This window comes from Nelumbo nucifera, chromosome 6 (assembly GCF_055504915.1).
Source record: "Nelumbo nucifera cultivar China Antique chromosome 6, China Antique-T2T, whole genome shotgun sequence".
In the NCBI taxonomy this organism is placed as follows: Eukaryota; Viridiplantae; Streptophyta; class Magnoliopsida; order Proteales; family Nelumbonaceae; genus Nelumbo; species Nelumbo nucifera.
Genome location: NC_142654.1, coordinates 67,703,389 through 67,718,307, shown reverse-complemented (window position 1 = coordinate 67,718,307; position 14,919 = coordinate 67,703,389). Strand labels below are relative to the sequence as shown.

Below are 14,919 nucleotides of genomic sequence, written 5' to 3'. Positions count from 1 at the left end.
ACTACAAGTATATCTTCAGTCTTCAATACGAGACCGGATCTGCTCCTCACAATGACGCCTCACATCGACCTCACACGCATTGGTTCCAATGCACGGTGCACGGTGGATGTGCCTGCGAGGCGCTCGTGTGTGTGGAGCATATCCCGTTCCCTTCAACACTCCCTTCTACGTTATATCCCGCCCGACGGGGCTTTTTCAATTTAAAATGGAACTGCCTAGGGTCAATTTCGATATTTACTGAAAGAAACAGTACCAAATTTTTATTTCTTGCACTTTTTTTGTTTTAAATATCTTATTTCTTTATTGTTGTCTTCTTCTCCCAAAAAAAGAGAAATCTCTCTGTGTGTTGTTGTTTTTGACATATTCTCGTGACTTACTCCAACTCTTCCCAGTTCCCTCCGCCTCCTTTCTTCTCTTGAGGAAGAGAGAGAGAGAGATTCAGGGATCCTTTTTCTCCAGAGGGCACATTGGTTATTTCGAAGAAGCTCTTGTTTTTTGTGTTTTTTCCATGCGACATCGCTTCGAACGTCTCCATTTATCTCGTAATTCTCGTCTTCTTTCATCTCTCTTCGCTTCTGGTCCTTTCGAATAATCACTTTCATTTCTTAAATCTATCAGCTATCTTTAGTCCTGGTTTTCAGACAAAGCTTGCATTGCCTTCTTTCATTTCCGCTTCTGATACTGTACTTTTGTTTTTTTTGTTTTTTTTTTTCATTTTCATCATTTTCACTTCTTGAATCGATTTCATCTCTTGAGAGTGGTTTCTTAAGTTTTCCGATTCTCCTTTTTTTTCCCCTATTTATTTTAAACTTCGATTCATCTTCCACAGTTTTTGTTTTTATACTCTACTCATCTGGCTTCATTTTCGCTTAAATCTGAATACTTTACCTCATTGTCTAACATTTTCAGTTCTTCAGTATTGCTTAGCTCGTTTCTTTGTATCTCTCTTCGATGGAAGATTTATTGAAGATTCTTTTCGTTTTCACCTCGTTTTAGTCAAACTTTTGTTGTGGTTTTTTTTTTTTTTTTAAAAATTAATTTTTTGCTTTGTTCATTTTTATTCTTTTGATGCAAGCAAGAGTTGGCAAGTTGGAGAACTCTTCAATCTGTTTAACTGATTTTTTTGGAAGCTCTGGTTTGATTTTCTGAAGAAAGGTTTTGTTCGCTTTCGCATCTCCTTGCTCTGTTTGATTTTTAAATAGTTTCTGAATGGAGCCGTATTAATTCAAAACCACTTAATTACTCTTCGGAGGAGCGGTTGCCTATCCTCATTCACCCTTTCTTTTTGTTGGATTTCTCCATATTAACGTACATCTGCGTCTCGTCTGTTTCAATTTGAGTTGGTGCAAGTCATACACACCAACAAGGTTATACTGATCAATGTTTCCTCGATTTCAACTGCAGGGGGTGTTAATTGATCCAAATGACAGTTGATACACCGTCAGTTATGTCTGAAAGCGTCAGAGCAAGTCGTTCTTCTTTGATCTCTAGCAATGGCAATGGAACCCCTTTCCACAGCTCGGCTCGCTTCTCTAATGGGGATGGGTATGATAGTGATGGTTCTAATTTTGCACCCTCGTAAGTCTTCACTATCTTATATTATTTCAAGGTTTACAAATCATGGTCACGTCACATTGTAGATTACCAATACTTTGTGTTCTTTTTATCAGTCCCAATAATGTTTTTTGCCTACAAACTTTAAATTGTAGAGCTGGTTTTCTTGTAGTTCTTTGTAACTTATGTTAGACTGTTAGAACGATAATGCTAACGGATTTTTTCCTCACCACGCTTGTAATCTCAATTTCAAACCTAGGCCAATAATTGTTTCAATTCGTTCTCAGTTTTGAAATGTCAGAACTTATTCTTGGAACCATTTCCCAACTTGACTCACGACTCCACATTTTGTTTTGTATTGATGAGATGACGTGGGACATCTTTTTCTCTCTCATTTCTTCATCCATTTACGTTTTTTGATAGGGTTTTCTGCTCACTTGCGCATGTTCTTATTTATGCGTCTATTGATTAATTGGTTAGCTTAAAAATGCGTTAGGGGTTTGTTGCATTGTTTGTTATTTTAACATAAAGTAACATGTTCACTGATTCAAGTGATCTCTCTCTCTTTTTGCCTTAAGCAGCACACCAATGTCTCTGCCAGTGACCTTTCCAGCAGAACTTGCAAGTGCTATACCATTGATGGATAAATTTCAGGTGGGAAGATGTGCTATGGTTTTCTAGATTACTTTGTTTTATTTCCTAAGTTATTCATCTTTCTTTTATATTCATGGCAAAATTAATTGTCGTTTATAAATTTGAATTGGTAGGTTATCTAAGAAAAGCCTTAACAAAAAATTCATGTGAATGGTAGAACAAATGTTTGGAAAGAGTATAAATTAAATGTGCATGCGGGAAGGCACATGGTGTTAAATAGTTGACTATGAAATGGGGTATCCACTTTATATAGTAATAGATAAGCTTAAGTTAAAACAAAGAGCACTGAACAATTAAAATAACGTATAATTGATAATATGAAACCATTGAGTATAACAAGCATTCATCCCCTAATTTTCCCCAAGAATTTATACTGCTAGGTTTTTTACTCACAAATTGAGGATTCTACAATGAGAGGAGTCCCCCCAAGGGAAAGGATTTTGGCCATGGAAGTTGGCTTACAACACAAGGGAAAAATTGTGGTGCTGTGACATTCAATTTTCTGGTGATGGGTCCCAAGTAAAATTTTTGGTGATGTTTACCTTGTATTTCCTGTGCTAGAGGCTTAATAGGATCTATCAACATAGCCTCGTCCCAACTGTAAGGGGTTGGCTACATGAATCATGTTCCACCTCTGCTCTTTGTAGTGGCATATCCATCAGCTTTGGGGAAAGCACCTTCACTAAAATAGAGCCTTTTGTGCTATGCTCTGGAGGACACAACTCCTTATAGGAAGCAGCGTTGTTGACTTGAACAATTCCCTTAGCACAAGTCTCTTCAGAGTTGCTAATTTGGTTGGAAGGACCTTTAATAAAATATATTCCTTGAAGTTGACTTGGTGGCTTGGATTCTTACTTTCTTCCAGCCTCTCTTAAGTTGGGAGATCGACAAGTGCTTGTATTTGTTCCAAATGGACTTTGCCCCTCTTTTCAGTATGATCTTCCTATTTTGCTTTTTCTAGAGGCTCAATGGAATCTATCGAAGTTGGTTAGGTTTAGGAATGCAAATTCCTTTTCAACTCTCCATGTCTCCTTATTTTCCATTATGCCCCCTCTTCTTTAATAAGAGATGTCATTTCCTATTGGCCTTGTTTATTTTCAGGTTGTAAAGGTAATCTGATTTGGGCAATGATTTTTTAAATTCAGCTATTTGCTGTATTTAAGAAAGGAATTGTATGATTTTGAAGGGAGATTTCATTTGTTGTGCATGGATGCTTGTAGTTTGGTCTTTAGTGCTTAAGGGCTTTGTAGATTTCTACAGAAGGGATTTTATTTAACTGAGATATTATGGGTATGAAGGATATTACATTTTAGTCTATGCTGAATTCTGTGAAAAAATCATCATCATCATCATCAAAGCCTTATCTCAACTATATGGGGTTGGCAACCTGGATCCTGTTTTGCCATCTCGTTCTGTTTAATGCCATATCCCTTGTTAAATTATGGTCACTTAAATCATTTCTAACCACTTTGATCCATGTCCGTTTTGGTTTACCCCTAGCCCTTCTAGACCCTTCAATTTGCAACAGCACACTTCTTCTTGTGGGTGCTGTTGGTGGTCTTCTATGCATGTGCCCAAACCATCTTAGTCTACTTTCTATCATTTTATCACCTATTGGAATTGTTGTGCTTTGTTTATGTTCTTTCATAACAAGGGAGAGGTTGGAATTGTTATGCTTTGCTAGTGTTCTTTCATATTCTCATTCTGCTGTTGTTTTTGCTTTATAGGTAGAAGGATTCTTGAGGTTCATGCAGAAGCAGATCCAATCTTCTGGAAAACGTGGGTTTTTTTCTAAAAGATCTATAGGCCCTCATATTAGGGAAAAATTTACATTTGAGGATATGCTTTGCTTTCAAAAGGTGTGACAGGAATGGATTTGCTTTCAAAAGAAGTCTTCGCTTTTGTAATGTTCTTGAGATTCATCCTATCTTTCTTGTGCGAACTTGTGATATATCTATCTTAACTTTTGCCAGGACCCCATTCCAACTTCTTTGCTCAGAATTAACAATGACCTTGTAAGCCGGGCTATAAAATTATTCCAGATAATTTTGAAGTACATGGGAGTTGATTTATCAGATAGGGTATCTCCTGTAAGCTTAGAGGAGCGGGTTGAGCTTGTTGGTAAACTGTATAAGCAAACTTTGAAGCGTTCAGAACTTCGAGATGAGCTTTTTGTACAAATATCAAAGCAAACACGCAATAATCCTGATAGGTATGCTGATTTTTCTGCTGTTTGAAGTTCAATTCATATCAGTTGTTCTCTCTAGTTGTCTTACTTTTTAAGTAACCATTTTATTTGGATGTACAGGCAATCCTTGATTAATGCATGGGAGTTAATGTATTTGTGTGCATCTTCGATGCCTCCTAACAAAGACATTGGGGGATATTTATCAGAGTATGTCCATTATGTTGCTCATGGGGTGAATACAGATTCTGAAGTCCAACTATTTGCATTGAATACATTAAATGCTTTGAAGCGTTCTGTCAAGGCTGGTCCTAGGCATACCATTCCTGGGCGAGAGGAGATTGAAGCCCTTTTGACCGGAAAAAGACTTACGACCATAGTGTTTTTCTTGGATGAAACCTTTGAAGAAATTACTTATGACATGACAACAACTGTTGCTGATGCTGTTGAGGTATTTTTTAGAGGCCTTCTTTCTCCTCTTTGCTAAATGCATGGCCTTAATATTTTTTTTTGGCACGTGTTATGTTTGTATTATCATTGCATTCTCTTTGCTGTTTTGTGTGTATAACTATCAAGTCTTTTGCAATTAGATTCATTGCATTCCACCAATATCATGATGTAATTGCTTGGTGTTTGGGGTATGCATTTCAAGGATCCTAAATAAAATGGTTAACTGAGGCTAACCACCTCTGATGGATTAGCCATTTGATGCATGAAAACATCTTGTGACACCTTTCTCAATTCTCATAAGTCATAACCAAATCAATAACCCCTATCCGTTCAAAAGTGGATAGATTTGTGTTCAATATAAATTTTGAGAAAAATTAACCAAAATTCATTATGAAAAGAAGTACATGAGGAGATGTACAACACAGAGGGGGAGCCCCATAAGCTTACACAGGAGGAAGGCTATCACTATACAAAATCTCCAAAAGAGCACCAAATTTGGCTAAGCCATCTGCAATAGGATTTAGCTCCCTTATCCAGATCTGGTTTGCATTTAAACAATCCGGAGAATCCCTAGCCTCTGCCAAATAATGACTCAATCTCCGTGGTCCACCCTACTTCTCCCTTAGCCATTTTATGGTATTAGCTGAATTGCTCGCAACAGTTAAATTCTGAAAGCCCATGTTTTTCACTATTCTAATTCCTGTGAAAGCAGCCATCACTTCGGCCTTAGTAGAGTCGGAAAAGCCTATCGGACCACTGAAAACCTAACAGATATTATCCCTTTCATCCCTTGTAATGCCTCCAATGCCAGTGAAATCCGGATTGCCTGAAGCGCTTCCAAGACAGTTTGAGAAAGGTGTGGGATGAACAGAAAAGTATGAGCTCTTCTGATTAGGTCATTAACTGAGAAAGCTTTGAAATCTGAATTAAAGGAGTGGAATAGAGAACATTTTGGAAGAATTGAAGAGAGGAAGCTTAGTGTGACTTCCCAAATTGAGTAGTTGGATGAGAAAGGAAACCAAAGCCTGATTACTGAGGAAGAGAGGAGGTGGAAGGGCTTGATTGGCCAAGGTTCGATTCTGATTTACCAAGATTATTGAAACGGGACTTTGATTTGGAAGAGATTAGGAGGGCTGTTTTCTCAATGGATGAGTCAAAAGCACTGGGACCGGATGGTTTTAGAATGCCTTTTTATCAAGATTGTTTTGGAGATAATTAAATTTGATTTGATGGGAGTTTTTGAGGAATTTGTTGAAGAACCTTTCATTAGCCCAGGAATTAATTTTACTTTTTTCATGGCTTTGATACCTAAGAAGTGGGATGTCATCAAGCTGAGAGACTTTGGACCCATTAGTTTGGTGACTAGTATTTGCAAGATTTTGGCTGAAGTGTTACTGGTAAAATTAAAACTAGCCCTCCCAAATCTGATAACACATTCTCAAGGGGCTTTTGTTCAAAGGAGACAAATTACTGATCAAATTTTGATAGCTAATGAGTGTGTGGACTATAAGGGAAGGAGGAATGGTTGTGTGTAAATTGGATTTGGAGAAAGCATATGACATGGTGGATTGGGTCTTTCTTTTGGATGTCCTGAAGTGTTATGGTTTTGGGGAAAGATGGTGTGGATAGTTTGAAGGTTACTTGAAAACTTGTCATTACTAGGTGTTGGTGAATGGCAGTTTCTACCCTACCTGGTGGGTACCCACCTGGCAACCCCTACCTATCCTGATGGGGCAGTTTCTTTTTGCTTGGGGCGGTTAGGGATGGCAGTTTCTACCCTACCTGGTGGGCACCCGCCTGGCAGCCCCTACCTGCCCTGATGGGGCAGTTTCTTTTTGCTTGAAGAACGGATTTTGGGGTCTGGACGGGTTTTGGGATTCTACAACCTGTACGGGTATGGGTAGGGTGCAGTATTAGGTTAAATCCAATCCTCCTCGACCTGCATATCATTGGAAAGCATATGAACCTTATGCATTAGGTGTTGAATTTAATAATATTTTGAATTTTATGTGAAGAACAATTGATAGTTTATGTGTTTTTTACATGTGAAGAATGTGTTTTTATGGAAAGAATAATATTTTGAATTTTATGTATCATGTGAAGAATCCAATCCTCCTCAGTCAATCTAGTGTTTGTAGTGGGAGTCCCTCAGGCCTGTCCGTTTGTGGGCAGGTTCTGTTCTGTACTTTTATGAGTTCATTTTAATAAATTTATCTTACCTTTTAAAAAAAATAGTTTATGTGTTTTTTACATGTCTTAGTCAAGTATTTTGAAATTTTGTTGTTTGTTTATGTTATTTAACTTATTTGTTGCTTATATAATGGTTTTGTGGCTTGGAGCCCAAATTTCAGAGGACCACTATACGATTGGGAGGTGGAGTGTTTGGAATTCTTGGCAAAACTTCAGTCAGTGGAGATTAATCCCTCAGCTGCAGACAGTCAAGTTGATGTACTCTGCATTGATCAGAAGTTAGGTGGAGGCTAATCTAGTGAGGGGTGTTTGGGGGAAACCAGTGCCCCCAAGGGTGGGAATCTTTGCATGGCTGATTTACAGAGGCTGTATTTTAACACAGGACATCTTAAAGAACAGAGGTTATCAGTTTCCAATTAGATGTGTGCTGTGTCTTGTTGGAGAGGAAAATATTCTACATCCGTTGTTTCAATGCAGTTTTATAAATCTAATATGGTCCTATTTATTCAATATTTTTAGGGTGGACATGTGGTCTATTTCGGCTGAAATTTTTGGTTGCTGGCCAAGAATTCAGGGTGGTATTACAGTCAAAACTTTTTGGAGCTGTATCCCTTTTCCGTCTGTTGGGAGGTATGGAGGGAGAGAAACAAAAGGGTTTTCGAGGATAAAAGGAGAAGTAAGAAAGACGTTGTGGTGGTTATCAACTCTTTAGTTATTGGATGGGTGTTGCTTCTTCCAGAATTTCAAGGACTGAAGAAAGAATACTTTGGTGCTGATTTTTGGTGTTCTTTGAATTTGTAAAAGGAGTCCTGTTGTCTTTGTTTTTGTACATTGGAGCATGTTATTTATTAGATCCCTGTTTTTGTTTGGTTGGAGTGACTTCTTGTCACCTAGTTAAGATGTATTTGCCTTTTCTTTTTAGCAATAAAATTTTATTTATTTATCTTTAAAAAAATTGTTGCTTAGATGTGGGTTCTAAACCCAACCCGCCCTACCCTTGAATGTGGGGAGGGTTTTGCATTTTCATGTGCGAGGAGGGTTTGGATCTCAAAATCCAACCCACTATGGGTTTTGGGGCGGGTATGGGTTGGGAGGTTTACGAAGGCGGCTGGGGTCTAGAATTTACAAAACCCTCCCTAAACCCGCCCCATTGCCATCCTTAGTGTGGTAAGGGATTTTTTCTATCTACTAGGGGACTAAGACAAGGGGCCCCCTTTCCTCTTTACCTTATTTGTGGATGTCTTGTGTAGAATTCTCTTGAAGGCATATATGATGGAACTTTTTAGAGGATGGAGGGTAGGCGGAAACAATACTTTAGTAACACACTTGTAGTTTGAGCCTTGAGGAAGATACGATCATTTTCTATGAGCGTGGGGATCCTAGGAAGGCAGGATGGTTAAGGAGGGTGATAAAGCTCTTTGAATTTATTTCTATGTTGAAAATCAATTTTGAGAAGAGGTGTGTGGCAGGGATAAACTTTGAGCAGAGGAGCTGACTGTTGTAGTGAAGTCCCTAGGCTGTGCTATCACTAACTGGCCAATGAAATACCTCAGGTGCCACTAGGAGATATCATCATCGTCCATTCCTTATCCCAACTACATGAATATTGTTTCGACAATCTTTTCTATTTAATACCATATCCACTATCAACTTATTAGTGCTTAGATAATTTCTTACTTCTACCATATCCTTTTTGGTCTACCCCTATCTCTTCTAGCCCCTTCCACTTGTAACAAATCACTTCTTCGAACTTGAGCATTTGGTGGTCTTCTATGCACGCGACCAGACCATCTTAGCGTACTCTCTCTCTCTCTCATTTTATCACTTATTGTAGCTACTCCTAGGTTGCTATGGATGGTCATTCTTGATCCTATCCTTACTAGTTTTTCCACTCACCTATCTTAGCATCCACAATTCTGCCACACTCAGTTTTTGAACATGTTGTTTCATGATTGCCTAACACTCTACTCCATACAACATTAGCTGACCTTACAACTATTTTTTAGAATTTTCCTTTTAATCTAAGTGGTATTCTCCTATCACACAAAAGTCTAGATGTACCCCTCCATTTTGCCTAACCTGCTCTAATTCTTTGGGTGACATCCTCCTTAATCTCTTTGTTGTTATGAATTTTTGAACCAAGGTACTGGAAGTGGTCACATTGAGTTATCTCTTGGTTTCCAATTCCAAGTGTATATTTATTCACACCTATTATTATCAAATTTACATGTCATACACTTTGTTTTGGTGTTACTTATTTTAAAGCCTTTTGTTTCTAGGGCATTTGTCCTTAAGCTTAATTTTGCATTTAATCTTTCATTAGTTTCTTCAATTAAAACAATGTCATCCGCAAACAATATGCACCATGGAACTTCTTGAATATTTTGAGTCATCTAATGAGCAGTGCAAATAGATAAGGGCTAAGTGTTGAACCTTGGTGAAAACCATCATAACTGTAAAATCTGAAGTTTCTCCCATTAGTGTTCTAACATTGGTTGTTGCCTCCTCAATCCTCATACATATCTTTAATTAGGTCTATATACATATTTTGAAGCGCTTTCTTTTCCAAGACCCACCATATGATCTCTCTAAGAACTGGCCTTTTCTAGATCAATGAGCACCATATGAAGATCTTTCTTCTTCTCTCTGAACTTTTCTATCAATCGTCTCAAAATAAATATAGCTTCCATGGTTGATCTCCCTGTCATAAAGCCAAATTGGTTCTTTGATTCACTTGTCAAAAAAAATTATGATAACAAGATTATGATTGTGTTACTGATCAAAAAATTAAAATAAAATTCATTACTTATAAAAAATCAATAAAATTCTAAACTGTTATTCATTATAAGAAAAGAAAGAATTATGGATTTGTGAAATCTAATCTTGCATATGAAAGGCAGGATGTGACCAGAAATCAGCTGTATAGGGGGGTGCCATTAGTCTGGAATTTTATTCTAAGTTAAAGCGCTGAAATCTTTTTTGAGTTAGGCAGCAAAAGGTAGCCTAAGTTGTTTTTTTTTTTTCTTTTTTTTTTTTTTTTTGAGAAATGTAAGGTGAAGTTTTATTAATAGAACAACAAATTACAACAGAGGCCTCCAAAGACAAGGAGCCAAACTCACTAATATGAAGCTAGCCTAAATTGTCATTTAGAGTAACTGGCACATCTCTGTTGTATTGTTCTACTATTCTTTAATTCTTTAAATAAAATGTGAGAAGTTACCAATAAAAATAATCTCATCTAACTTCTCAAAAATTTTGGGTATAAAGGGATTGGCCTATGAACTATGCTTGGTGCTCCAAGACAACTTAGAAAGTTACATTGGACTAGAGGCCTTGGCTTTATTTGCAGAAATTTTGAAAGTGATGTTGGAAACTGCCTCTAAACCATGCTATCTAGGCTAATTATCCATTATGAGCCACATTTGAATATATTATTTGATGAAGATTTGTTTGTGTGGCTTGTTGGTTATTAACATTTATATTTGATTTCTTCATATTTGGCTAATAATCCAAGTTTCACCAGGTTTTCAGAATAGTTTTTAGAAGATGGACATTTACTGTTTGGAGCTTTTACTGTATAATTTTTCATATTTTTTCTCTACTGATTTAATATTTGCCTTTTAGGAACTTGCAGGGATTATCAAACTTACGACATATTCTAGTTTTAGCCTATTTGAGTGCCGTAAAGTTGTTACTGGCTCTAAATCACCTGATCCTGGAACTGGTAACTATCTTTAGCACTTTATTAAATTTTAGTTGCTTGTTTTAAATTTGCATATTGTATACAATCATTTGGTAATGCATTTTATCATGTTACCTAGAAGAATATATTGGATTAGATGATAATAAATACATTGGAGATTTGCTGGCGGAATTCAAGGCAGCTAAAGATCGCAGTAAAGGAGAGATCTTGCATTGCAAACTTTCATTAAAAAAAAAGTTGTTTCGAGAATCAGATGAGGCTGTGACAGACCCGATGTTTGTGCAGTTGTCCTATGTGCAGGTATGTAGCTCAATTTGTAGCAATATTTGAATAATTGCAGTGTTTCTGGTGTCAGGGCGGACTGTCTAGCCAAGCAAGGGGCAGCTAGGGAAGTTTTGTATTGGGCACAACTGTAACTTATTACTTTTGTTTTCTTCTTTAGTGGAGAGATCGCAGCTCGCGCCTCTCCAAGGGCTGCTTGTATGTGCTAACTTTTCCAAATCAATAAAAAGTTCATTTATTTATCAAAAAAAAGTGTTTAAGGTGTCAGGCCATTTAAGCTGACCCCAGATCCCTTGGTAACTTAGTTTGACCATATACTGGAGTCATGCCCAGTAACAATATAACCAGTAACCTGGACAGTTCAAATCTCAGACTGATGAACTTGTACTATTTCTGGGAAATATGAGGACGGAAGAGATTTTGCCCTTACAATGCATCTATTGTCACATCTCCTTCGTTTTTCTGTTTTATTATGAGTAGACATGTGGAGTGCATAAGGACAAGAAAATGCTAGAGTTCCAATTACAACAAATTTCTCTGTTCTCTATCCTTGTCTAAACTCAAACTAGAGTGGTTTCTTTAATTTCTTGACCTATTTTTGCCATTGTACTAATTATCTCTATATGCAATGGTCTCCGGCTGTGTCTGTGTAGTATAGGGCTTTATTTGTTTATAAAGTCATTTTTGCAATCTGTTGACCTAGGCTAACCCAATTGCTTCCTCTGGATTTAATTTATTCTTTCCTTTGCTGGACCAATCTTTAGTCCTTGTTTTACTATTATAGTTTTAGATAGCCTTAACTTCTTTTATCTATATTAACAGTGCCTAATCTTATTGGTCATTTATAATCCAATTTTACTTGATGAGTTTTAGACTTGGTAAAATACTAAATGGTTGCTAATCATTTTTATTTCAGTTGCAACATGATTATATTTTGGGAAATTATCCTGTTGGAAGAGATGATGCTGCACAACTTTCTGCGCTGCAAATTTTAGTTGAGATAGGATTCATCAGGAACCCTGAATTATGCACGTCAGTAATTCAGAATATCCTCTTTTCTTGCTTGGCTATTGTATTTAATTTGTTATTGTGTTCCTTTGGTCATAATTGAATTAATTTTTTATGAGAAAAGGTAACGTATTATATAAAATATCTGCAAAAATTACAAAGCTCTGCACAATGAGGCTATGTGCAACTGTAATTTTTGAGACTGAATCAAAATTTATTGATTTTTATTTCTGAAACTGCTGTTATTTTTTCAGTGACCGGACATCACTGCTTGAGAGATTCTTACCCAGACAAATTGTAATTACACGTGCAAAACGGGAGTGGGAGCTAGATATTCTTTCACGTTACCATTTGATGGTAAATTTAAAAAGTGTTATTTCCTTTCTGAAATGTTTTCAGCAGGGAAAAAGTTGTAAGCTTGCAATTCCTTAAATCAACCACTTTCAAAATTTTGATCCTGGATTTCAATTTTGTTTCAATTTCCTTGCCCGCCTCTTTGCACTGCATGAATATATTTTACTTTTACACACAAATCAATGTTTCTTCCTTTTTTGGAATCATGATTGCTATTCTTTTTTACTTGCTTTTGAGAAAAAAAGGTTCTCATAGGTTTTTATTGTCTATTTAGGAGCATTTGTCAAAAGATGATGCAAGGCAACAATTCCTTCGGATCTTGAGAACACTTCCTTATGGAAACTCAGTGTTTTTTGGTGTTCGCAAGATTGATGACCCCATTGGGCTTCTGCCTGGTCGGATAATTTTGGGCATCAACAAGCGTGGGGTGGGTTAGACATTTTTAACTCTTCTGATATTATGTTATAAACTATTATTTGTAGATCTACTAGATTCTGAACTATGGATTTTATTGCTTGCTTCTCCAGGTCCATTTTTTCCGTCCTGTTCCAAAAGAATATTTACATTCTGCTGAGTTGAGAGATATAATGCAATTTGGTAGTAGCAATACTGCTGTCTTTTTTAAGATGAGAGTAGCAGGTGTCCTCCACATATTTCAGTTTGAAACTAAGCAGGTCATAAACATCTTTTATTGCTTTTCTGTTGCATGTCATTGTATTCCTTTTTAGATTTTGGGATTTTATATTTTTCATTTGTTAAATAGGCATCCTCATCCCCCAGATGTCTTTATCTAGATTTTTTTAGTAGAATATGTCTTTATCTAGATTGGAATTCCCAAATTTGTTGCAGGGAGAAGAAATTTGTGTTGCCCTTCAAACACATATAAATGATGTAATGCTGCGGAGATACTCCAAAGCACGCTCTGCTGCAAGTGGCTCTGTTAATGGTGATCTTTCACGGAATGTTAAGCCCCCAAATCTTGATGTTTATGATAAACGTGTGGAGGAGCTGTCTAAAGCAATTGAAGAATCCCGGAAGAATGCTGATCAAGTAAGTAATCTAGGTTATTAGTGCTTTTCAACAGTATGATTTATTGTTTCTCTAACTGTAATCTTTTATCTGAGATTTTGGTATGCAATAGAGACATAGTGGGGATATCAACCCTGATAACAAAGAAATAATGTTTTCAACCCATGGTTGAACTGATTGGTCCCATTGGTTGTCCTATCACTTGGCCAAAATTTTAGGTCTCTTTTACCATTGGAATGCTTGTCTACCAAAAATCGTTGATAGGTTCAATAACCCAATGACCTAGTGGTTGAATTGCTATACCATTTAACCCATCAGCGGGTCACAGGTCAAATACTAATTCTATCAAGGAGCCTTTGTGAGTGGGAGACAAATTACTGATCAGATTTTAATTGCTAATGAGAGTGTGGAGAACTTTAAGAGGGATAAGAAGAAGGGAGTGGTTTGTAAGTTGGACTTGGAAAAGGCTTATGACTTGGTGGACTAGGATTTCTTGAGGAGAGTTTTGACTAAATTTGGGTTTGGGGCTAGATGGTGCAAGTGGATCATGGGTTGTGTCAGGAGTTGTCATTATTCAGTACTAGTGAATGGGACAGTGGTAGATTTCTTTACAACCAGTAGGGGTATAAGACAAGGAGACCCCCTGTCTCCTTTCTTGTTCATTCTAATTGCGGAGGTTCTGGGGAAATTGATCCACAAAGTAGATGATAGGGGGCTCATTAGAGGCTGGAGTGTTGGGAGGGTGGAAACCCCCCTCACTCACCTACAGTTTGCTGATGACACGATTCTATTTTGTGAAGGTGGTAATGTGAGCTTGATCAGGAACTTGAAGTTGGTGATACAACTGTTTGAGCAAATGTCTAACTTGAAGGTTAACCTTGGGAAAAGTTGTATAGTGGGGGTGAACCTGGAGGAGGGAGAGCTCAGGGAGAGTGCTGAACTGTTGGGGTGTGAAGTTTCGGGGTGGCCGTTGAACTACTTAGGGTTGCCATTAGGTGATAATCCCATGCGAGAGAGCTTTTGGAACCCGGTGGTGGAAAGGTTTGAAAAAAGACTGGTATCCTGGAAAAAGAACTACCTCTCTCTCGGTGGAAGAATTACACTAACATTGGAATGCTTGCTAATTTACCCATCTTTTTACTATCGGTATTTAAAATCCCAGTGAAGGTCGCTAACAGATTAGAGAAGTTTATGAGAGATTTCCTGTGGGAGCCAGGAGAGGAGAAGAGGGATCACAGAGTTAGCTGGGAGATAGTGTGTAGGAGTAAGTCTTGTGGTGGTGTGGGGCTTAGGAGTATCAGGAGAAGGAATATGACTCTGTTGGCGAAGTGGTTGTGGAGGTTCCCTATGGAGAAGGAGAAGCTATGGGCTAAAATAGTGGCAAGTATACATAGGCTGGAGGACAATGGATGGGACGCTGGAATCAGAGCTAGGACCACAGGCAACTCTCCTTGGAAAGCCATTCATGACCTGCTACCGGTTTTCTCCCCTAATATCAGGTATGACTTGA

At 37.5% G+C, this 14,919-nt stretch overlaps 1 protein-coding gene across 4 annotated transcripts in view; it reads left to right on the top strand.

Annotated features, from left to right (window-relative positions):
• Positions 1-294: 294 nt before the first annotated feature.
• ZWI (kinesin-like calmodulin-binding protein (ZWICHEL)) overlaps positions 295-14,919 on the top strand; it is a 28,320-nt gene continuing 13,695 nt past the window's right edge. The window contains exons 1-13 of one of the 4 annotated variants that reach the window (XM_010272330.3): positions 295-542; positions 1,405-1,578; positions 2,136-2,208; positions 3,936-4,067; positions 4,182-4,420; positions 4,517-4,844; positions 10,658-10,757; positions 10,858-11,036; positions 11,935-12,050; positions 12,281-12,383; positions 12,655-12,807; positions 12,908-13,054; positions 13,230-13,430. In XM_010272330.3, the coding sequence (XP_010270632.1) occupies positions 1,424-1,578; positions 2,136-2,208; positions 3,936-4,067; positions 4,182-4,420; positions 4,517-4,844; positions 10,658-10,757; positions 10,858-11,036; positions 11,935-12,050; positions 12,281-12,383; positions 12,655-12,807; positions 12,908-13,054; positions 13,230-13,430 (1,926 nt within the window). In that variant the 5' untranslated portion in view covers positions 295-542; positions 1,405-1,423. The other 3 variants (XM_010272328.3, XM_088889748.1, XM_010272329.3) reach the window with 3 other exon arrangements.